The sequence below is a fragment of the Bubalus bubalis genome, chromosome 5 (genome assembly GCF_019923935.1).
Source record: "Bubalus bubalis isolate 160015118507 breed Murrah chromosome 5, NDDB_SH_1, whole genome shotgun sequence".
NCBI classification, from domain to species: Eukaryota; Metazoa; Chordata; class Mammalia; order Artiodactyla; family Bovidae; genus Bubalus; species Bubalus bubalis.
Genome location: NC_059161.1, coordinates 20,821,580 through 20,844,268, shown reverse-complemented (window position 1 = coordinate 20,844,268; position 22,689 = coordinate 20,821,580). Strand labels below are relative to the sequence as shown.

The window sequence follows — 22,689 nt, the reverse complement described above, 5'->3', positions numbered from 1 at the left end:
ACTCACCCACTCCTTCTTTCCTTTACTTCCATTTTTCTTCCCTCCCATTTTTATTCTTGCACATTTGAAGGATACAGTGCTTTCACGTTGCTTTATAGTAAATTACTACAGCAGTGATTCTCCTAGGGAGTTGGAAGGATAAGGGCATTCCCTGGGTTGAGAGGGGCAAATATTAAAATGAAGACCTGGAGCTTTGAAATGTACTCCAAGTGGAGATCTCCAAAGTACCTTTCCGCCTCTTAAATAATGTTCATCTGTGTTATTCTTGGTAGTAGCATGAGGCAGAAATATTTGAGGGTTTATGTAGCTTAGTTCCAGAACGCTGTTCATGAGATCGTTTCTGGCTCTGAGGTTGAAAGTGACACTAAATAAATAGCCACTAACGCCATCTATTGGTGGAAAGAGTTATACTTTTTATTAGAAATGTACCTTATTCTTTGAAATTTTACAAGTTGAAGATTCTGGGGACTTCCCCACTGGTTCAGTGGTAAAGAATCTGCCTGCAGTACAGAGACACAGGAAATGCAGGTTCAATTCCTGGGTTGGGAACATCCCTTGGAGGAGGAGATGGCAACCCACTCCAGTATTCGTGCCCGGAAATGGACCGAGGAACCTGTTGGGCTGCTGTCCATGGCGTCACAGAGAGCTGGACGTGACTGATCGTACACACACTATGAAATGAAGATTTTAAGGCCAAGAAGGTTTTGTATAACTCAGAAGAACTTGTAGGATTCCCTTCACTTTTTACTTTGAAAGACTTTCAAACCAAAAAGAAAATTATGAGAGTAGTAAAGAGAACTCCTGTTTACCCTCTGTACAAATTCATCAATTTCAACATTTTGCCCTATTTACTTTGTAATTGATTTATTTCTCCCTCACACACACATATATGCTGTTTTTCTGAAATATTTGAGATTAGTTTTCATACCTCATACCCTTTTATCTCTTAATACTTAGATTGTATTTCTTAGCAGCAAATTTATTTTTTTATATAACCACAATATAGTTATCGAATTCAGGAAACTGACACAGAACTTTGATTTGCAGTCTGTATTCTGGTTTCTGAATTGCCCTCAATAACGTCTGTATAGCACTTACTGTAGTCCAATACAGCGGGTGTAGTTATCATGTGTCTTTGCGTTTTCTTTCATTTGTAATGGTTCCTCAGCTTTTCTTAGTGTCTCATAACAGTGGCATTTTTAAAAGACTGTATCTAAAGACCATTCCTCAGTTTAGGTTTGTCTATTTCCTTGAGATTAGGTTCAGGTTATGGGTGAATTTAACTCAGATGACCATTATATCTACTACTGTGGGCAGGAATCCCTCAGAAGAAATGGAGTAGCCATCATAGTCAACAAAAGACTCCGAAATGCAGTACTTGGATGCAGTTTTAAAAACGACAGAATGATCTCTGTTCGTTTCCAAGGTAAACCATTCAATATCATGGTAATCCCAAGTCTATGCCCCGACCAGTAACGCTGAAGAACCTGAAGTTGAACGGTTCTATGAAGACCTACAAGACCTTTTAGAACTAACACCCAAAAAAGATGTCCTTTTCATTACAGGGGACTGGAATGCAAAAGTAGGAAGTCAAGAAACACCTGGAGTAACAGGCAAATTTGGCCTTGGAGTACAGAATGAAGCAGGGCAAAGGCTAATAGATCTTTGCCAAGAGAACACACTGGTCATAGAAAACACCCTCTTCCAACAACACAAGAGAAGACTCTACACATGGACATCACCAGATGGTCAATACTGAAATCAGATTGATTATATTCTTTGAAGCCAGAGATGGAGAAGCTCTACACAGTCAGCAAAAACAAGACTGGGAGCTGACTGTGGCTCAGATCATGAACTCCTTATTGCCAAATTCAGACTTAAATTGAAGAAAGTAGGGAAAACCACTAGACCATTCAGGTATGACCTAAATCAAATCCCTTACAATTACACAGTAGAAGTGAGAAATAGATTCATGGGATTAGATCTAATAGACAGAGTGCCTGATGAACTATGGACGGAGGTTCGTGACATTGTACAGGAGACAGGAATCAAGACCACCCCCCAAAAAAAGAAATGCAGAAAAGCAAAATGGCTGTCTGAAGAGGACTTACAAATAGCTGTGAAAGAAGAGAAGTGAAAAGCAAAGGAGAAAAGCAAAGATATACCCATTTGAATGCAGAGTTCCAAAGAATAGCAAGGAGAGAGAAGAAAACCTTCCTCAGTGATCAGTGCAAAGAAATAGAGGAAAACAATAGAATGGGAAAGACTAGAGATCTCTTCAAGAAAATTAGAGCTACCAAGGGAACATTTCATGCAAAGATGGGCCCAATAAAGGACGGAGGTGGTATGGACCTAACAGAAGCAGAAGATATTAAGAAGAGATGGCAAGAATACACAGAAGAACTGTACAAAATCTTCATGACCCAGATAATCATGATGGTGTGATCACTGACCTAGAGCCAGACATCCTGGAATGTGAAGTCAAGTGGGCCTTGGAAAGCAACACCACGAACAAAGCTAGTGGAGGTGATGGAATTCCAGTTGAGCTCTTTCAAATCCTAAAAGATGGTTCTGTGAAAGTGCTGCATTCAGTATGCCAGCAAATTTGGAAAACTTAGCAGTGGCCACAGGACTGGAAAAGGTCACTTTTCATTCCAGTCCCAAAGAAAGGCAATGCCAAAGAATGCTCAAACTACCGCACAATTGCACTCATCTCACACACTAGTAAAGAAAGGCTCAAAATTCTCCAAGCCAGGCTTCAGCAGTACACGAACCATGAACTTCCATATGTTCAAGCTGGTTTTAGAAAAGGCAGGGGAACCAGAGATCAAATTGCCAACATCTGCTGGATCATGGAAAAAGCAAGAGAGTTCCAGAAAAACATCTGCTTCTGCTTTATTGACTATGCCAAAGCCTTTGCTTGTGTGGATCACAACAAACTGTGGAAAATTCTGAGAGATGGGAATACCAGACCACCTGACCTGCCTCTTGGGAAACCTATATGCAGGTCAGGAAGCAACAGTTAGAACTGGACATGGAACAACAGACTGGTTCCAAATAGGAAAAGGAGTACATCAAGGCTGTATATTGTCACCCTGCTTATTTAACTTATATGCAGAGTACATCATGCAAAATGCCGGGCTGGATGAAGTACAAGCTGGGATCAAGATTGCCAGGAGAAATATCAATAACCTCAGATATGCAGATGACACCACCCTTATGGCAGAAAGTGAAGAAGAACTAAAAAGCCTCTTGATGAAAGTGAAAGAGGGGAGGGAAAAAGTTGGCTTAAAGCTCAACATTCAGAAAACGAAGATCATGACATCTGGTCCAGTCACTTCATGGCAAATAGATAGGGAAACAGTGAGAGATGTTATTTTTTGGGGCTCCAAAATCACTGCAGATAGTGACTGCAGCCATGAAATTAAAAGACACTTACACCTTGGAAGAAAAGTTTGACCAACCTAGACAGCATATTAAAAAGCAGAGACATTTCTTTGCTAACAAAGGTCCATCTAGTCAGAGCTATGGTTTTTCCAGTAGTCTTATATGGATGTGTGAGTTGGACTATAAAGATAGCTGAGCTCCGAAGAATTGGTGCTTTTGAACTGTAGTGTTGGAGAAGACTCCTGAGAGTCCCTTGGACTGCAAGGAGATCCAACCAGTCCATCCTAAAGGAAATCAGTCCTGAATATTCATTGGAAGGACTGATGTTGAAGCTGAAACTCCAGTAATTTGGCCACCTAATATGAAAAACTGACTCACTGGAAAAGATCCTGATGCTATGAAAGATTGAAGGCTGGAGGAGAAGGGGACGACAGAGGTTGAGATGGTTGGATGGCAACACTGACTTAATGGACATGAATTTGAGTAAACTCCAGGAATTGATGATGGGCAGGGAGGCTTGGCGTGCTGCAGTCCATGGGGTCGGAAAGAGTCGGACACGACTGAGGGACTGAACTGAACTGTGCAGTCGCAGCTCACGTACTCGTAAGTGGTGTGTCCCAGAGTATCCCATGAGAGACACACGATGTCTGTCTGCTCCTCAGGTCAAGGCATTGTCCAGTTTCATCACAGTATACTTACTTATTTTTCCTCTTGCAGCTAATAAGCAGTCTGTGAGAAGACACTGGTTTTTTGGGGTTTTTTTACTTTTCAAAAATTGAAGTCTTTGTGGGAAAGTTTAAAATATACCGGTAAGCCAAAGTTAGGGAAAACTTGATGTGCAAACCTGGAGACAGCCCCACTTTAGTGTGTGTTGGTACAGGTTCTCTTCTATGCTGCAATGATAATGACAGCCGAAAGGGATCATACCTCAAATACCCTTTTTGTCACATTGCTTTATTGATTTAGCAGTAAGTTGTGGACATTTCTGCATGTATCATTGAGGAGTCTTTTGTTCTTTAGTGACTGCATAGGGTTCCATTGCCTATGGATTGTTCCCTGGTGTTCAGTCAGCCTCACATTTCAGGTTTAAGAATCTCCTGAATGTCCAGGCTGTTTAATTGTCCTCCTTTTTATTTATTCCTTTAAAAAAAAAAAATCTTTTTGGCTGTGCCACATGGCTTGTGGGATCTTAGTTCCCCGACTGGGGATTGAACCCAGGCCTTCATCTATGAGACCGCAGAGTCCTAACCACTGGACCGCCAGGGAATTCCCTGCCCTTGTCTATAGAGCCTTTTCCCCTGTGTCTTCAGGGAGGCGCTGCTGCTGTACTGTTGCCCCACCTGAAGTCTTTGCTTGGACGTAGAGTTCTGATGTCTGTCCTGCTCTGCCACACTGATTCACCATGCTGTTTTTCTCTTCCACTATTTGAATACTAACAGGCTGAGTTCCTTTCTCTAATCATTTCTAGGCCTACAATGACACACTTTTGCCAAATACATAAATGTACTTCTGATTCAGTTGGCTTGTCTTTATGCTTTATTTGCTAATATTGTGCAGTATGTTGTTTTTTTTTTTTTTTTCAAATAGCATGTAGTCTTATGAATTAAATGGACGTTTACGGGCTAGTCTTCTGAGTTGAGCCTCTGACCAAAATGCGCACACACCCACCAAAGCACAAAAACAGATGTTTGAGGGACAGGGTATCTTTTTGCTTGGAGCTTCCTTTCTGTTAATGGAATTTCTAGTTAACCTATATTTATATTTTGGGCCAAGTCATATAGGAGATCTTGGAGCTCTCTCTCTCTTTTTTTTTTTTTTTTAATTATTTGGCTGCGCTGGGTCTTAGTTGCTGTACACAGGATCTTCGATCTTCCTTGCAGCACGCACGATCTTTAATTGAGGCATGTGGAATCTACTTCCTTGAACAGGGATCAAACCTGCGGCCCCTGTATTGGGAGTGCAGAGTCGTAGCCACTGGACCACCGGGGAAATCCCCTCTTAAGTATTAGAATCTTGGTAGATTATCTTTATGAACATTTTATGCTAGAGATTGAGTATAACCTTTAAAGGCATTACTTAATAGATTATCCCCCTTTAATATCTAATTTGAAAGCCTCGCCTCCCCTACAGATAGTTTTAGGCCATTTAGGTACATAGAAATACAAGTTTTCTGTGCAGCTGTGGGCCAGTTTATAAATGGTTTATCCCATTATATGTACAATTTAGTAGAAATGCAACAAAATTATATCTGAAAAACTTATATTGAGTCTTTAGATGGGGAGGTTTAAGCGGGCCAGTTTGTTTTCATCATTGCCTGTAATATATGCTTTAACCCTACTTCAGGCAGGCTGTTAAAGTGGCGGTGTGCTACGTGAAATACTTTTCTGCTATCCCTATCTTCTTCCTTCTAATTTAAGGTCTCAGCTTGCTTTGTTTTGAAAATCATCTTTCTCACATATCTTAAATATGTACCTAAATATCTCTAAATAGAATACATGCCTGGAAAAAAACATGGAGATGTTTAAACTTAAACAATAATTTGGTAAATGATCTAGTGAACAGTCTTGCTGGGAAGCAGTTTATTAAGTTCTTTTGACAGAAGATTTCTAAATATGTAGACTAGTTTAAACACTGTCCTTTTTTCCCCTCAACCTGGGTGGTGTGTGAAATTGCTAAACCTGTCTTTGTGGTTGGCTTACAGTGATTGAAGCTTCTCCAGCACATCTTGTTTTTCTTACAGTCTCAGGGTGTTCTTGCCATGTGAATTACTATTGTTTGAAAATGCTTGTTATCCTTTGATTAAGAATTAAGTATAGCTTAGAATATCTTATCACTTATTCTGTACTACTAAGGATACATGGGATAATTTCAGTGGACTTTTGAATAAATTTATAAAATAATTTACAACATTCATGTTTAATTTACACTTGGAACTTAGCCAGCCAGCATGCAAAGTGGTGTCTCTCCTAAGAGACCTCTCATCATTAAATGCGGTGATTTGGTGTTGGAGATTGTTTTGTAGGTTTATCTCCTTCTTGTGCTGAAAGATAACAGTTATTATTAACATGTGATACACATAGCACTTCTAAGAAATGAATATTTTTTAAGTAAAAGAAATTTTTAATTGTTCAGTACATTTCTTTTCCAGTGTGCTGCTGCTGCTGCTAAGTCGCTCCAGTCATACTCGTGTCTTAAAATATGCTTTCAAAATGGTTCATTTAGAGGCATAGTTTACCATTTTTTCTAATTCATTAATTTATATTGTAATTTTCACATGCTTCTGGAATTCTAAAGAAGGGTTATTTGATATCATGTATGAAACGAGTTGCCAGTCCAGGTTCCATGCACGATACTGGATGCTTGGGGCTGGTGCACTGGGACGACCCAGAGGGATGGAATGGGGAGGGAGGAGGGAGGAGGGTTCAGGATGGGGAACACATGTATACCTGTGGCGGATTCATTTTGATATTTGGCAAAACTAATACAATTATGTAAAATTTAAAAATAAAATTTAAAAAAAAAAAGAAGAAGGGTTATTTGAGATCTGCCTCTTCCTTTCCTTTTGATTTTTTGTGGATTTTTTTTTTGCGGGGGGAGGGGGGTGGGTTGCTTGTTTTTATGTTTGTTTTGTTTTGTTTTAAGCCCATCACTGATAGATGGACTTTGAGCCTCTGTCTAAATATTAGCAAAGTTCCTTGGCCAACGCCTTACAGCTGGCTGGCAAGTGCCCAAGCTAGAATTTGAGCCCAGGGCTTTCCAACTCCAAAATTTGTGTTCCTGCTATTATACTCAACATTTCTACATGCATTGAGTTTTTCCTGTTTGATTACATTTAATTCTCACAAAATCACTTTGATGTACACTTTATTGTTTCTTATGACTATGCATGAGTGCTCAAGTCTTATCCGACTCTTTGCAACCCATGCACTGTAGCCCGCTAGGCTCCTCTGTTCATGAGATTATTCCAGCAAGAATACTAGAGTGGGTTGCTGTATCCTACTCCAGGGGATCTTCCTGACCCAGGGATCAAACTTGTGTCTACTGCATCTCCTGCATTGGCAGGCAGATTCTTTACCACTGAGCCATCCGGGAAGCCTATTGTCTCTTATTTATACACAGAGAAATAAAAGTTCAGAGATTACATAATTTACCCAACAGCACATAGCTAAAGTTCTAGAATTAGTATTACTGTCTTATGGTTTTCCCACTAAACTGCTCTCACTACCCCTCAGGATGGGTGGAGCCAGTGTTCACAAATGAATATGAATTTTGTTAGATTTTTTTTCTCTTAAATGTCATCTGAAGTTGCCATTTTCACAGCATCAGGTATTCTGAATTAGAAACTGGTGATGGAGGGTGAAGGTGATGGCAGTTAAGGGGATAGAGTGTGATCAGGGGCTTTTTGTACAACCGGGAGACTAGACGAGGGTCCTGGAGAGCAGAGATTGGAGAAGCCTGGGTAGGAAAGGGGTCTGCACATCATTTCAGGTGCTTCGCTATTCTTGGCAGAAGGTAAGAGCGTGTTTTTTACTACTCACCTTCCATCAAACTCAGTGCCAGGGGTACCTGGCATGGTAATCCTTGAAATACTGGTTTTAGTTTCCTAAGGTCATTTCCCTACTCAGAAAACTTGAATGGTTCCTAGCGCCTTTCCTTTCCAATCTAAATTCCTCCTTTTAACAGTTGAGACCATCTGCAGTCTGGTCCTGTCACTTCTTTGAACCTTTTCAGAACAACTCTGAAAGGTTGTCCCCACTAAGCAAGTCTGTCCACATCATACTTTCTCTCTGGGCCACCTTTGCTTTTAAATTTGCACCCTTGTTGGTGGTGTTTTACGTCCCCTTTCTCTTCAAACCCTTCAACCTGTCTTATTTGGTAAACCTAAAGATATTTCCTCCTCTAGAAATCATGTGACTCTTGAAGCTGAATCACTGTGTAGTAAGTTGTAGTATTCCCTGGTTTCTTCTGTTTCCCCTCTAGTCGTATTATAAATCTGCTCAGAGGAAGAAAAAACTTTTGGATTCTCTTCTTTGAAGCCCCACTTCCCTCGTTTTGTACCCCTACCTTCCCTCTCCACTCCTTTGCCCTCTCTTTTTTATCTCCTCCCTCCCCACCCCAAGTTTTTGTTCTATCTGTGCATCAGTTTATCCATCTTTGCTGTCTTTTGTTTTTCTGTCCATCCATCCTCCTTCCCTTTTTCTTCTTCTAGCTGCCTGTTTCTACTGTGAAAGCTTAGGCAAGTTACCTTTCCACTCATCTCTAAAAACAGGGATATAATGTAATAATTTTGTAGGATTTTTTTTGATCATTGAGTGAATTTTTAGTGTAAAAATGCTTAGAGCAGGACCTACTGGATAGCAGGCACTCCATAAATGTTAGCTTTGATTTGTTATTGCAGTGTTTTGTGTATTTCAGTGTATAAAACAAAATGATAGGATTGTCTATAAAAGAAGTAATTTTTTTATGTAAACGCAGGTCATTATTTTAAAAAGTTATTAAATAGAGGTTAATTTTAAACTTATAAACACATTGACAATTTAAAATCACTAATCATCCTAATCACAGTTAACATAAATATTTATATTTTGATCTTGACAGTGAGAACTTATTTTCAGCATTCCACCTTGCCTGGATTGAAGGAATGTTACTTCCCACAAATTTTGTTTCCTTCATCTGCTTTGGGTTGTGTACATCTCATTGGCTTGTGTACATATTTTATGTGAATATCTCGTCTTGAAGGTCTTGGACCTTGCTGGTAGTATAAATTCAATTGCTGTGTTTATGCTGGAGCATGCCTAGGATAACAGATTTTCATTTCGTAGGCACCCTCCTCCAGCCACCATATTAAGCCCAGGCAAAGACATACAGGTACTTATCTTTCTGTACCAGAATTGTTTTATAAACCATCTTATCACTGATTGGGTAGACTATCAGTCTCTCTGGTTTTATTCTAGTTAAAATTGTGTGTGGATGGGGTAGAGAGGATAGTATGTGTGTCTCTGTCCTCATCTCTTGGTTGATTTTTCTGTTCAACTGGTGTCAGAGTCCAAGCCCCCATCTCTAAATATCCCTTGTTGTCATTTTTTAGCCATGTTGCTAGAAATAGAAAGATTCCTTTAAAAAAAAAAAAAACTACAGCCGCGCCAGCTCATCATTGCTGTACTTAGGCTTTTCTCTAGTTGTGGTGAGTGGGGGCTGCGCTCTAGTTGTGGATGGGCTTCTTGTTGCCATGGCTTCTCTTGTTATGGCACACAGGCTTAGTTGCCCCCCACCATGTGGAATCTTCCCAGACTGGGGATTGAACCCACGTCCCCTGCTTTGGCAGGCAGAAGTCCTGTATTCATTTAAATGTGTATATTATTGTGTGCACTGATTATTTGATTGCCATTATGCCGGTATGTTTATTGTTAATTGGACATTTATTTAATGTTGTCATGTAAACAACCGCTTTGTTCAATCATTCATTCATGTTTCACAGATAGGTGCTTAAGTTAGGCAATTAAGGTCAGTATAATGTTTATGTGCCTGAGTGCAAAGATGAAAAATCATAGTTTTTCTGTTGTGTTTTGTTTTCAATATGGGTCCTTGACATCAAGAAGCTCAAAGGTCATTATGGAGAGATACATAAATCAGTGAGAAAATAGAGCAATAGAATTTTGACAAAAGAACAGTGGAAGCATAAAGGAAGGAGACTAATGACCTCTTTGTGGGAGGCATTGGGGAGCTCATATAACCCTGGATGGAGGTATATCATAACCTCTTTCTATTTCTTTCATAATAACTTGAACTTGTTATAAGCAAATACCCAAAGATAATCTTGTTTTGTGCTCTAGTAGAAATGATTTTAAGAGGCAACCACATTCTTTACTAAACTTCTCTCAAAATAGCTCAATATCAGTCATGTCAAAGACAAAATTGTCTTTTTTTGTTACTCATCAGTGTTCTTTGATGGCTGTACTTATTGAAACAAAGTACTGGGAGATTTGGGACTAATCTCTAATTTTCTTAAAAAAATAAAGAAGGCAGTGAAAGTTTAACTGTCATACATGCTGAAAGTGCTGTGATATACAGGCCATTTAAACCTTTTGCCTTCCACGTAAAAATAAAGTGTTTGTTGGTCAGTCATGTCCAACTGTTTGCGACCCCACGGACTGTAGCCTGCCAGGCTCCTCTGTCCATGGGATTTTCCAGGCACAAGTACTGCAGTGGGGTGCCATGCCCTCCTCATTGTCATATAAAATGTGTCTTTAATATTTATTTAAAAATAAATTTTAAGGGAAAGCAAGTGCTATGACAGTGTATAAATATTGAGTTTCTATTATGGTGTTTTAATTTCACCATATTGCTTTTTTTTCTTATGAAATTTATATGATCATAGTAAAATTTAGGTTCTGTGGTTGAAATTGTCATTTTTCATATTTTTTCCTTATAATTGTCTATTTGAATTTTTTAATGTGATTATGTACAAAGGCATTAAGGTCACTTTTGGTTTTCACTGTTGTAAATAGTACTTGTTTGAATAACTTTTAATCTATGTAGTTTTTGCTTCTTCTCCAGAGTTTTAGTGAGATTATTTTTGTTACTGAGAGTTTAAGCCAGCATGTATAAGCATATCAATTCTGTATTATCTGAATGTTTCCAAAGAAATTGCACTAATGAATTACAATTCACTATTTTCCTTATAGTTGCTGAACTCTTCTAAAGTATATTTTGTAAAATTACTAAGTGTTTTTAACATAATATTCCTAATGATGATAGCATAAATTATTTTAGAAAAGAATATATAACTGGTATTATGATAGGGGATTAATTAGTGAGAAGTTGTCACTTTAACTTTACCCTCTTGGTATTTTTGTTTTGAATAAAACAATTTTCTCTCCTAAAAAAATAAAATGAAAAGTATTGGGCTTCTTGGTGGAGATACTATTGAGAAGGTGAGGAGGGATTAGGAGACTGAATGATTTTGCCTCTTATTTAATAATGTGGTTTGGGCTTCCCTAGTGGCTCAGCTAGTAAAGAAACCACCTGCAGTGTGGGAGACCTGGGTTCGATCTCTGGGTGGGAAGATCCCCTGGAGAAGGGAACAGCTACCCACTCCAGTATTGTGGCCTGGAGAATTCCATGGACTGTATAGTCCCTGGGGTCGCAAAGAGTCGGACGCGACTGAGCGACTGCACTTTCTTTTTTTTCTTTCTTGTGACCTCAAGCAAGGAGCTAAATCTGCATATTTCAGGTTTTGTATTTGAGGATTATATTGCTTGGAAAGAAGCAGCATTGATGTTTGGGGATTATATTGAAGCACAATGCCTGTCTGGGGATTTTAAACCTTTCTAAAAGACAGATTAACTGTTTTTAGAAGTTTCAGAAGAGAATAGTAGGAAATAATTTAACTAAGAAAAGCGCTTCTGTCATGTTGGTGTTTACTGTGAATGATTGGGCTGTTTATACATAGTATTAGGAAAAGTAAATAATATTAAAGCATGTATTTGTCTTATCCAATTTGAACATTTTTGTGTGCAAAGCACAGAAATGTATTGAGGCACATGTTGTAAAAATTAACCCATGCCTGTTTCTTAGGACTTGCAGTGCTTTTATGGTATTGTATGAGGCTTTGTTGTACTTGAACGCTGTTAAATACTATTGACATGTAGTACGTTTGTAAATGATTATTAGAATAACTAATGACTTTCATTAAGGTATGCTTTGCTGCCTTTCATTTCACATAATGGATTTTAATATGACAATTGTCATTAGGATATTTGAATGACTTTTTAACTAAATGCAGGCAGAGAGAGTGATTCTTTACTGTCAATAGTTCACAAATGTATTAGGGTTTACTCCTGGTATATTACCTGCTTTTTAGTAAGTAATAGCCATGCTGCTGCTGCTGCTAAGTTGCTTCAGGCGTGTCCGACTCTGTGCGACCCCATAGACGGCAGCCTACCAGGCTCCTCTGTCCAAAGGATTCTCTAGGCAAGAGTACTGGAGTGGGTTGCCATTTCCTTCTCCGAATATTAACCATAAAATTTATTTATCTGATATGTTAAGTTAGACTAAGGATACATTTCTTTTAACAATTTGATGAATTTTTCTTAACACTAGGGGGCACTCTTGATCTATGAATTCGTATCTAAATTAATCAGGTGCAGAATGTGGAATGAAATTAAACTGTTTGAAAACATTTCATTGCAAACTGAATGTTGCCTTCAGAAAGAATTTGGATTATCAAGTTCATTTTGCATAGTAGCATAAATATAAATGATTCTTAGAGTCTTAAAAATAAAGTTTATAAAATGAAATACTGTAGATTGGAGGACATTAAAGTATTTCTGTGCTCTATTCCTTTTCACATTGGTTTTCCAAATGATTATTTTAAAAATCATTGTTCCTAATATATTTCTAATTTAAAAAATTCTGTCACAGTGTTTTGCTCATAGCAGGTACTTAGGATATATCTGAAGAAATGAAGATAAATTTAGGATGTGACTGAAGCCTGCTACCATTAGTAAAAATTTTTAAGTATTTGAAAACCAGCAACATGTTTTTGCTACATCTGGGAAACATATTTTAGGCATTCTCATTCATTGTTTCTGCAATCAGGATATTGCTGATGCCCACCAACAAGTGTTTTGTCGGAGGTATATTCCTAAGATTTTTGTATTTTTTTAATTAGAAGATTCTCTTGAATTTAAGCTTTGTGTGGATTCAGTAGCGAGTGGACAGAATGTGCATTATTATCACAGCCCTCTTCACGTGTGTCAGCGCTGTTGGAGGTGCTTTGCTTGTGTTAGTTTCTCATCACCGCTCTGTGAAGCAGGTACTTCTGTCTCTGGGCGCAGAAAAGGTAAACAGTTCACTGGGTTTAAACTTACGCAGTTTTGTCCTGTAGTTTGTGCTTCTAAATCACTGCCATACGTTGCTTTTCCAGAGAAAGGGAACTTAGCATTTCAGGCGAATTAGTATTTCAAGTTCCGGTTGTTAAGTGGGTATAATTGTATAACGTACAGCATAGGGAATGTGGTCGGCAATATTGTTAATAACTCTGTGTGGTGACAGATGGTTACGAGCCTTAATGTGATGCTCATTGTAATGTGTAAAAATAGCAAATCCCTATGTTGTATAGCTGAAACTAACTAATAATGTAAGTCAGTTATACTTCAGTAAAAATAGATAGTTTTAAATACCTAATTGATAGGCACTTATCATTTCTCTTCTGGAAAATATCTTAGAAATTTAAAGTTTGAAAGGGGCCTTACTCTGTTTAGAGGAAGAAATTGCCTCCGAAACAGGTAGTTACCAACATACCCATCTAGGAGGCAGTTTCTTTGTGGAAAGGGATTAGAATCACAAGTAAACATTTTGAGTTTCAGTAAAGTAGAAAAAATATGGTAATGTGGAAAAAATATTTGGCAAGAATTTCAAATGGCTTGAATTTTATTCTTGACTCCTCATTTACCAGCCTGTGTCCTCAGAGATGGTGTTTGTGTTATGACTGTAATGAAATCCTCCTTAATTAGCCTTATGGTCATTGTGAAGATCAGTGAGATAATGGATTGAGGCTATTCAATAAGCTTTAAAGCCCTATACAAATAAATATATATATGTCATATATTGTGTTATTTTTATAACGTGATATCTTTATAAATAATTTGTTTTTAATTATTTGTGATATCTTTGTCAACTATCAACTTGTAAACTTTATGACTGTAGACTATCAGCAATGCTAAACTTATTCAGTATGGTTGATTTAGGGATGTCATTTAGATCTCTAAGGCATTATTTTGTTAGGCCATGTGTTACTTTGCAAGATTTTTTTTACACTTTTTATTTTATTAAAGCAAACACTTTAAAAATTTTTCTAACAATAAATGAAAAGTTATATCTTTGTTTTGCTGATAAGGAACATAACAGTAACATGTATTGAACATATGTGTTGAAAGTAGCATTAATAGGATTGTCCTCAGACTGAATTTACTGATTTAACTGAAATGAAAAACAGAATTTGGTAAACTGGAAGTATTTTATTTGGGGGCATGGTGAGAGGTATGGGTTTGTTTTCTTAAACTTCCAATAAGACGCACAGTTAAAGTTTGCTGTTTATCTTTTTACAGGAATAATAATGTATTTGTGGCCTTGGACGTGAAGCAGTCAGTCTTCTGTTGCTATTAAATAGCGTCAGGGACTGATGTTGTGGAAAGCATGGACCTAATGAACGGGCAGGCAAGCAATGTTAATATTGCTGCTACTGCTTCTGAGGTAAGACAGTTAAGAAGTTTAGTTGTAAAATTTGTTACCTGGCATTCTAATTTTTTAAGCATTATGGTTGGTTACAGATTTTAAATCATAGCATGAGAAAAGGGTTACAGACTTTTCAGTTTTTTAAAAAACTATTTTAATTGTACCATCCATGTGTTCATTATACATTTTAGGAGTTAATCCCTACCTACTTAATATAATTGACAGATAATGATTACTTAAAACCCTTTTTTAGTTTTAGTTTTGAAGGATGCATAGGATTTCTTTTTAAGGTATTTTCACATTATATGAACCTTGAGGGCATTAGAACAAGTGGGGCAAAGAATGACCATGTTGACACCGTCAGATCCCTTGCTTCCAAGCCTGTTGAAGGAGGCTGAAGAACCGTTAGGCTGGAATGTTGAAAGGGCTCTTCTGGTGATGTAGCTCAGACTGTTGGAGATGAAGACTGAACTAGATGCTCATCTCTGGTTAATGGATTATGATTTTATTTTTGCCGCACCCCGCCCCCCCTTTTTTTTTTTGCTTTGTCTATAGATCTAGGGTACTTGCCTGCTTTCCTTAATACTTTCAGCATCTAGCGTCTGTATTTCCCCTTTATTTCATCCTTACCGTAGAGGATGAGAAAAAATGTTTGACGCTTTTGCACCTTGACTTCAGAGTTCCTTGGTAATTTCAGCTTCATTTTGCCCAGCCAGCTTACGTAGGCCTTGCTGTTGTTAGAACATTCTCAGTCAGTAGTTTCAATTATTTTTCCTATGTAGATTATTTCCATATTTTTAACTCTAGCTCTGGCTTCTGTTACAAATTTTATTAAGCATTTGTGATGGACCAGGCATTTTACTTATAATATGAACAAAATCAGTTTACTTGTTTGTCTTTTGCTCTACTACTTGTAAAGAAAATAACTCACCCCCTTCTCTGACTTCCATCAGTAACATCACTATTTCCTTAGCATCTAAGTTCAGTTCTATAGATTTTGCATTAACCTGCTTCTCCTTTGCCCAGCACAACCATTTTCACATCACAGCAGGGAGAGTCCACTAGCAGAACATAAGTTGGAATCCTCTGTAATGTAATCATCTAGTAACACCTTGGGTCCTGCCTGCACTGTAGTGGAGAGGATTACACAGGCCAGTGACCACCAAGAGATAGAGAATGCCTGGCTTAGAGCCTGGCCGCCACACCTTATCTCTGAGAGCCAGTCCTGTTCTCCTTGTTTCTACTAGTAGCATCTTAGTTTGGTCAGTTATTATTTCTTGTCTAGAATATTGTCGTGGCCTTTTATTTTGATCTTGCACTTCTGTTCTCTGCTGGTTTTGGTCCATTTGACTATAACTCAAATTTTAATATTCTTAAAATACAGTTGTTATACTTTATTGTATTCCCGAACTGTCCATGGTTCCTCATTACCTACTAACTAAATACCCATGACATTCAGCCCTGCATTTAGGACTTTTCTCAAAATGGGCTTAAATTTTCTTTCTAATGGATTTAACTACCACTGATTCTCTACTTGAAATTTATATTCTAATGAAAGAATACTACATCTTGCTGATGTTTGTATAAACCCTCAGCTTTTTGTATTTTAAATGGTATACTTTTATGAAAGTTTTCTCCTGATTCCCTAAACAGGAGCTTTCTTCTTTCTGAAGCTATTACTTTAAAAAAATTTTTTTAATCATTTTTTCCATAAATTTGTATATAGCTTTTATTCCTCCTTGAGACATGGATTAAATATATTTGTAAATATGTCTATATTGCATGTATATTTACTTGGTATCTTTATAATCATATTCCTTAACTTTGTTAGATGTATGTGGGTATATGATGGTATATTTATGACTTTGTGTCCTGAAATATATGAAATAATATTATAGGAAACAGTACAGAATTGTTTGTTAAATAAAACAGATCATTTCACTTGTATAAAAACTTATGTTGGCTTTTTCTAAAAGTAGATGAATTTCATGAGACCTCAGAGTAGTATAATTCAGTATGTGAGAAGTAAGGGTAGAAAGTCTGCCTTTTAAATTGTCTTCCTGCCATGTCAAGAAAATAAAATAAAAAATACATATTTTTCTACCTTCTCTTGAAATAAAGATGTATTAACATATCAAAATGCAAGCTTCTCAGAAATGCGGTACCCTTACCCTTCTATCTTTTAGACCTAACCTGTGCTTAAGCATCTGGTATCAGTAGAGGGGTGGTGAACTTTTTTCATACATTTAGAAGTGTCAGTAGTTTTTTAGTCTTTCAGTGGATAAAGAATAACTACTGTGAACTTAGTGTACATTATGTCTCAGTACTGCTTAGCTTCTTATCAATACCACTGTTTATTGCCAGTGGGGAAGCAGGTAGAAGCACATCACTCAGAATTTTTTAAGCCGCTGCTACTGGTTTGTAAGAAGGAAAGGAGGAAAATGATTATTCATTTTGATAAGCATTAAGATTGCCATTATGACCTGCTCACTTCTTTTGAATGAGTTAGAAACTTGGAGAAAATTGGCAAGTTATATTTAAAATGAATGTCTTTACCTGACAGAATATATTTATTATTTGGTAGTTACTGGATTAGTATATACTGTTTAACTGATGTCTATTTGAATTATTGACATGAATAAATTTCTGTGTTAGTCTTGGAATGTAAAATAACATTGTTGACATATTGTAAGCTAGTCATAGTTACAGAGATCAAATACATGGAATAAGATAAATATATGAAATCCATTTATGAGACTTTGGGTTTCTGGTCAGACACATAAAGAGCTTGGAATTCATGACTCCTGTCCTCACAGCTTGAAAAAAGCTGAACAGTCTGAAAACCTGCTCTGTTGGAGAACTGATGTCAACAGAGCAAATTGACAAGTGATGCCCTGAGAACTGGAGAGAGAAGCAAATAGAGAGAATAACTGTTTACCAAGAGCAGAAATCACTGGAGTCAGGAAAGGGCAGGAACACTTACTGTAGTTGACAAGCTGCTAGAGGCTCTGTGTGGACTATCTTGAGAGTTAACATCTCCTGGGGGCTTAGTTTAGGCCTCCCACCCCACTTTTGTGAATTTTACCTCCAGGAGCCCCACCAAGTTTTCAGTGAAGATCATGGAAAAATCCCTCATGCTTCCAGCTGGAGGAGGGGAAGTACCCATTTTGAAATATACTCTAAGGGGAAGTAATCATCCTGAAATATGCCCAGCATGTTCTTTTCTCCACCTGTCCTCAGGGGAGACTTCACCAGATCCTGACCTACCTGGGGAAAGAGGAATACTGAATTCTGAGCCCTCCAGCCTTCCTGTCTTACTTTCTAAGGGGAGTCTGGGGTACTGAGAATCACCTAAGGTCACAGCCCAAGCGCACAGGCTCACCAAAGTAACAGACTGTAGGGTGGTGGAACATATCTCCTCTTCCTACTTCCCATACCTTACCACCACATCAGCAGGGTTCCTGTATGATAATAAAGGATCACAGCCTAAAGAACTGCAAGGCACATATCTTATCTAAGGAGTTTCTAGGGAAACCCAGAGACAAAAACAAGGACACTACAGGAAAGTGAAGACGCCTCTAGCCACAACAGATAATAAACAAAGTAACTCCTATCTAGATAAACATAAACTCGTACACTAAAGGCCTGTTTACCTCAGTTTCTGTTACCCACTAAGTTACATCTGACTTTCAGCAAATTTTAAGACATGCTGAAAGGTAACCAGAAAAACTTAGATTGAAGAGGCAAAGCAAACAGTGCAGTAAGAGACTCCAGATATGGCAAGAGATTTTGGGATTAACAGGCTAGGAATTAAAATAGCTATGATTAGTAATGTTAAGAGCTCTAATGGAAAATAATGGACAACATGTAAGAACAGATGGGTAATATAAGCAGGAATATTGAAACTCTAAGAATCAAAAGGAAATGCTGAAAATCAAAAACGTTGTACCAGATGACTTTGATTGACTCACCAGGAGACTGATGACCAGCAGACACCTAGGGAAAGAATCGGTGAACCTCAGGACGTGTCAGTAGAAGCTTCGCAAGCTGAAGTGCAATGAGAAAAATAGAATGAGGAAAACGGAGCTCAATATTCAAGAGTGGTGGGGCCAGTGACAAAAGGTGTAGGGTACACATAATGGAACATCAGAGGAGGAGAGAGAGGAAGGAGCAGAAGAAATATTTTAAGTAATAATGGTGCAGAATTTCCCAAGATTAACCAGAGATCCCTTCCTTTGTAATGATTTCGATATTTAGTTGCTACTGAAAGGGTCACAAAGAGTCTGACAGGACTGAGGGACTGAACTAAACTGAACTGAAAGGGAAGTAAAAAGTAAAAATGAAACGTAATGACAAGTGCTCAAAACTGATGTATAATAGCTGTTAGCTTGACATACATATTATACCTCTGTAATTGAAACTTTGGTTAATTTTTTGTGCCATTGACTGTAGCCTGATATTCTACCACCATTTAACAGAACATGATCTGAATGTTCTTATAGTGCTTTTTCTTTGATTTCAGTCAATGATTTGCAAAATGCATCTTTATTTTGTAGTACAGATGAAGTGAAAATTGAACAGAAATAAGGTTTTCAGAGCCAAAAGCCACCTTTTGTTCTACATATGGCAGCAACAAATTAAAATTAAGCAGTAACCTTAAAGCAGAAAACACTTAAATTTGTACTGTAATAGGAAGGGCAGTATCAATTGTACTATCACAGACAGACATTCACTTGACAGATAAGACTGGGTTATTTAGTTAATGGAATTTTAAATGTTTTCCTGTTATGTTAGGAAAATAATTTATTTTTTTCTTAATAAACATCAGTTTTAAAAATTATAGATGAGTGTATCCCCCCCCTTTTTTTAATCTCATTTGAAAATCATTGAACTTGTTAAAATCTTTCATTTCTATTGGAAATGATAGGAGGTCAGGGTGAGGAAACTGACATACAGAAAAATGACTTACTCGCAAACCTGAAAATCTAAAGTTGAGGTTAAATTTAGGAACTGACTTATTTGAAAAGACCCTGATGCTGGGAAAGATTGAAGGCAGGAGGAGAAGGGGACGACAGAGGATGAGGTGGTTGGATGGCATCACCAACTCAATGGACAAGAGTTTGAATAAGCTCTGGGAGTTGGTGATGGACAGGGAAGCCTGGCGTGCTGCAGTCCATGGGGTCACAAAGAGTAGGACACAACTGAGAGACTGAACTGACTGACTGAGGTTAAATTTTACATTGCCCGACCCTTTTTCTAGTGCTCTTCCAACTCAGCAGTCTGTTCCGACTAACTTTTCTACAATTTGTTAACTCAGTATTCTTAGCTTCCTCAGTTTTAAAGCCAGTCTAGTTTCCGTGATATTGACTGCAAGACAATTTTTCAGTGGCTTCTTTTTTTTTTTTAATTTAACAGAAAAGTAGCAGTTCTGAATCATTAAGTGACAAAGGTTCTGAATTGAAGAAAAGTTTTGATGCTGTGGTATTTGATGTCCTTAAGGTTACACCAGAAGAATATGCGGTAAGTCTTCCATCTCTTGTTCTCCAGTTTTTGCACATAATTTACATATTGGTACTATCCAATTAGAATTTGTAGGCCCAACAGAGGAGATGTTTAAAAAAAAAACAACAACAAACTGGATGTGGGAATCAATGGAGAGAGTAGCACAATAATGGAGCAAGCAGAGGAATGAAATGGGGAAGATGAAAGAAAAAAATCCACTGATACTTTTAGAGAAGCTTTTTAGGTTACAGTATCAACTTGAGAAGTAATAGTAAGCCTTTATGATAATTGCTTTCGTCTCTACCTACACCTCCTCCTCAAGCGAAATGTACTTTACTGACATAGGTAGGAAAGAAGTACTTTTACTTTTTTGTAAATTAAAAAATTAAAGTTGAAGGCATTATTGCATTGTCATGAAGGATACCTAGAAAAACTTAATTCTTAACAGACAAGTGTTCATTTATTTGTGTTATGTTTTTCCTTTAGCTTGTTAGCAGAATATACTGATTTCCTGATATTAAACTACTCTTATATTCCAGGAATAAACTTCAGTATATTGCTAGATTTTGTTTTATATCTGTAGTCACCAGAGAGACAGGTCCATAATCATGTGAAGACCTTCACTATGAGTTGCCACTAGTGTAGAGTCAGTTACTTTTTATAAATTGGGAAAAAATACCCTTGTATTATTATCACATTTTATATTACTGTTTGAGTAGATATGACTTAATAGTCACAGCAACACCACTGCTTTATAAACCACTAGATCCAATTTTTGTTTTTTATTTTGATTTAGTGTATATATTTGGGTTTCCTTGGTGGCTCAGGTGGTAAAGAATCTGCCTGCAATACAGGAGACTCATGTTCAGTCCCTGGGTCGGGAAGATCCTCTGGAGAAGGAAATGGCAACCCACTCCAGTATTCTTGCCCTGGAAATCCCATGACTAGAGGAGCCTGTTGGGCTACAGTCATTAGGGTCGAAAAGAGTCAGACACTACTGAACAGCTAACACACACAATGTATGACCATGTTCAAACTTTTAAAATTGTTTATTTTGTAACTTTACCTCACTTATCTCACAGGAAAATATAAAAAGGCATGAGATAAATAGAAAAAATTTTATGGAGTAAGGACTAAATTTTCATTTTTTTAAGCCCTTGTAAAATTGGGACTTTTTTCTAGTAAAGATTTGAGTACAGACTAATAATTTTAATTTCAAATATATGTCATATTATGGCATTCCAAAGAAGAAATTCTAAAAATTTTTTACTTTTTATTTCAGGGTCAGATAACACTAATGGATGTTCCAGTATTTAAAGCCATTCAACCAGATGTGAGTAGTTTTAAGAACTTCCGTTTAAAATATGCAAAATGGTGAATTATATCTCAAATTGAGAAGTTTTAGAAATGAAAAATTACACTTTATATTAATTCTTAAATGTTTAAAGCTTTTGGCATTATTCAGGCTTTGGAAACTCGTGGCATTCATAGCTATACACTGTTGAGTCATAGATGAGACTGAGTCATTTTGGTTGATTTGGCTTCATCACTTTACTGAAGGGGGCATAGACTTAGGCAGGTTGGATGATCTACCTGAGGCTTTGAATCTTGTACTCCCATCTTCTTGTACTCCCAAGAAGTAAGCTACTGGGTTTCACAGCTCACTTCAGTAATCGTTTCCCTTGTACCTTAATTTTATGACTTTATAATATGACTGTGTGTTGACACTTGGGCGAGAAGAGAGAGAAGGAAGGCATTTTTTGTTTTATTAAGAAGAAGGAGACTGTATGCATCTACCCACTGTAAACTGTTTATTACACTGTGTGTGTATGTATGTTCCTATCGTTATCACAATCTGAATATGGTAGCATCTATTTTACTGATGAGAAAACAGAATGACAGTTGTCCCTGATTACAGCTTAGTATTAGAACTGGTTTTCAGACTTTAAAAACTGATGCTTTTTCCACTCTTATCAGGTAAGAATATACATAAGACTTTGTATCCCCAAACTAAGTCATCGATAGTACTGACATATTCAGTACCTTAAGACAGATATATTTTTAGTTCTTTCAGAACAAAATATAATGTATTTGTTATAGTGTTTTCAAGTCAACTATAACATAGATGTTAGAGAAAACATCTGTATCTTCAGTGGCATAGACAGTCCTGTGTTTTTCAAGTTACTTAATTTCTGAATATCTCAAGTTGGTCACTTACAAAATGAAAGCATGGGCCTAAATGACCTCTGAGTCTTTGTTATATCTACAGGTTTTTTTTCCCCCCCTTTTTCCCTATACCATGGATGGAGGGCACTCTGAAACCATTAGTTTAGCAACAGAGGAAGCAGAACAATCTAGTCTATAAAGAAGACACAAACAGAAAAATGGCTTTTGTATTTAAATAACAGTAACTGAAGTATTCATTTCCTCACATCCTTGAACAAAGCAAACTGAATTCTTCATAAAAAGAACAGCGTTTAGTCCTAAAGTCCAGTCATCTTCTCTTTTTGTGCATGCTCAGGCACTTCAGTCATGTGTAACTATTGGCCACCTCATGCGAAG

At 37.3% G+C, this 22,689-nt stretch overlaps 1 protein-coding gene across 5 annotated transcripts in view; it reads left to right on the top strand.

Annotated features, from left to right (window-relative positions):
- Window positions 1-22,689, top strand: part of RALGPS2 (Ral GEF with PH domain and SH3 binding motif 2) — a 166,271-nt gene that overhangs the window by 27,387 nt on the left and 116,195 nt on the right. For 3 of the 5 annotated variants that reach the window (XM_006048562.4, XM_006048561.4, XM_006048560.4), the window contains exons 2-4: window positions 14,499-14,643; window positions 20,041-20,145; window positions 21,410-21,460. In XM_006048562.4, coding sequence (XP_006048624.1) covers window positions 14,587-14,643; window positions 20,041-20,145; window positions 21,410-21,460 — 213 coding nt within the window. In that variant the 5' untranslated portion in view covers window positions 14,499-14,586. Of the gene's footprint in view, window positions 1-12,820; window positions 13,026-13,080; window positions 13,232-14,498; window positions 14,644-20,040; window positions 20,146-21,409; window positions 21,461-22,689 lie in introns of those variants that run through there. The other 2 variants (XM_025285561.3, XM_025285562.3) reach the window with 2 other exon arrangements.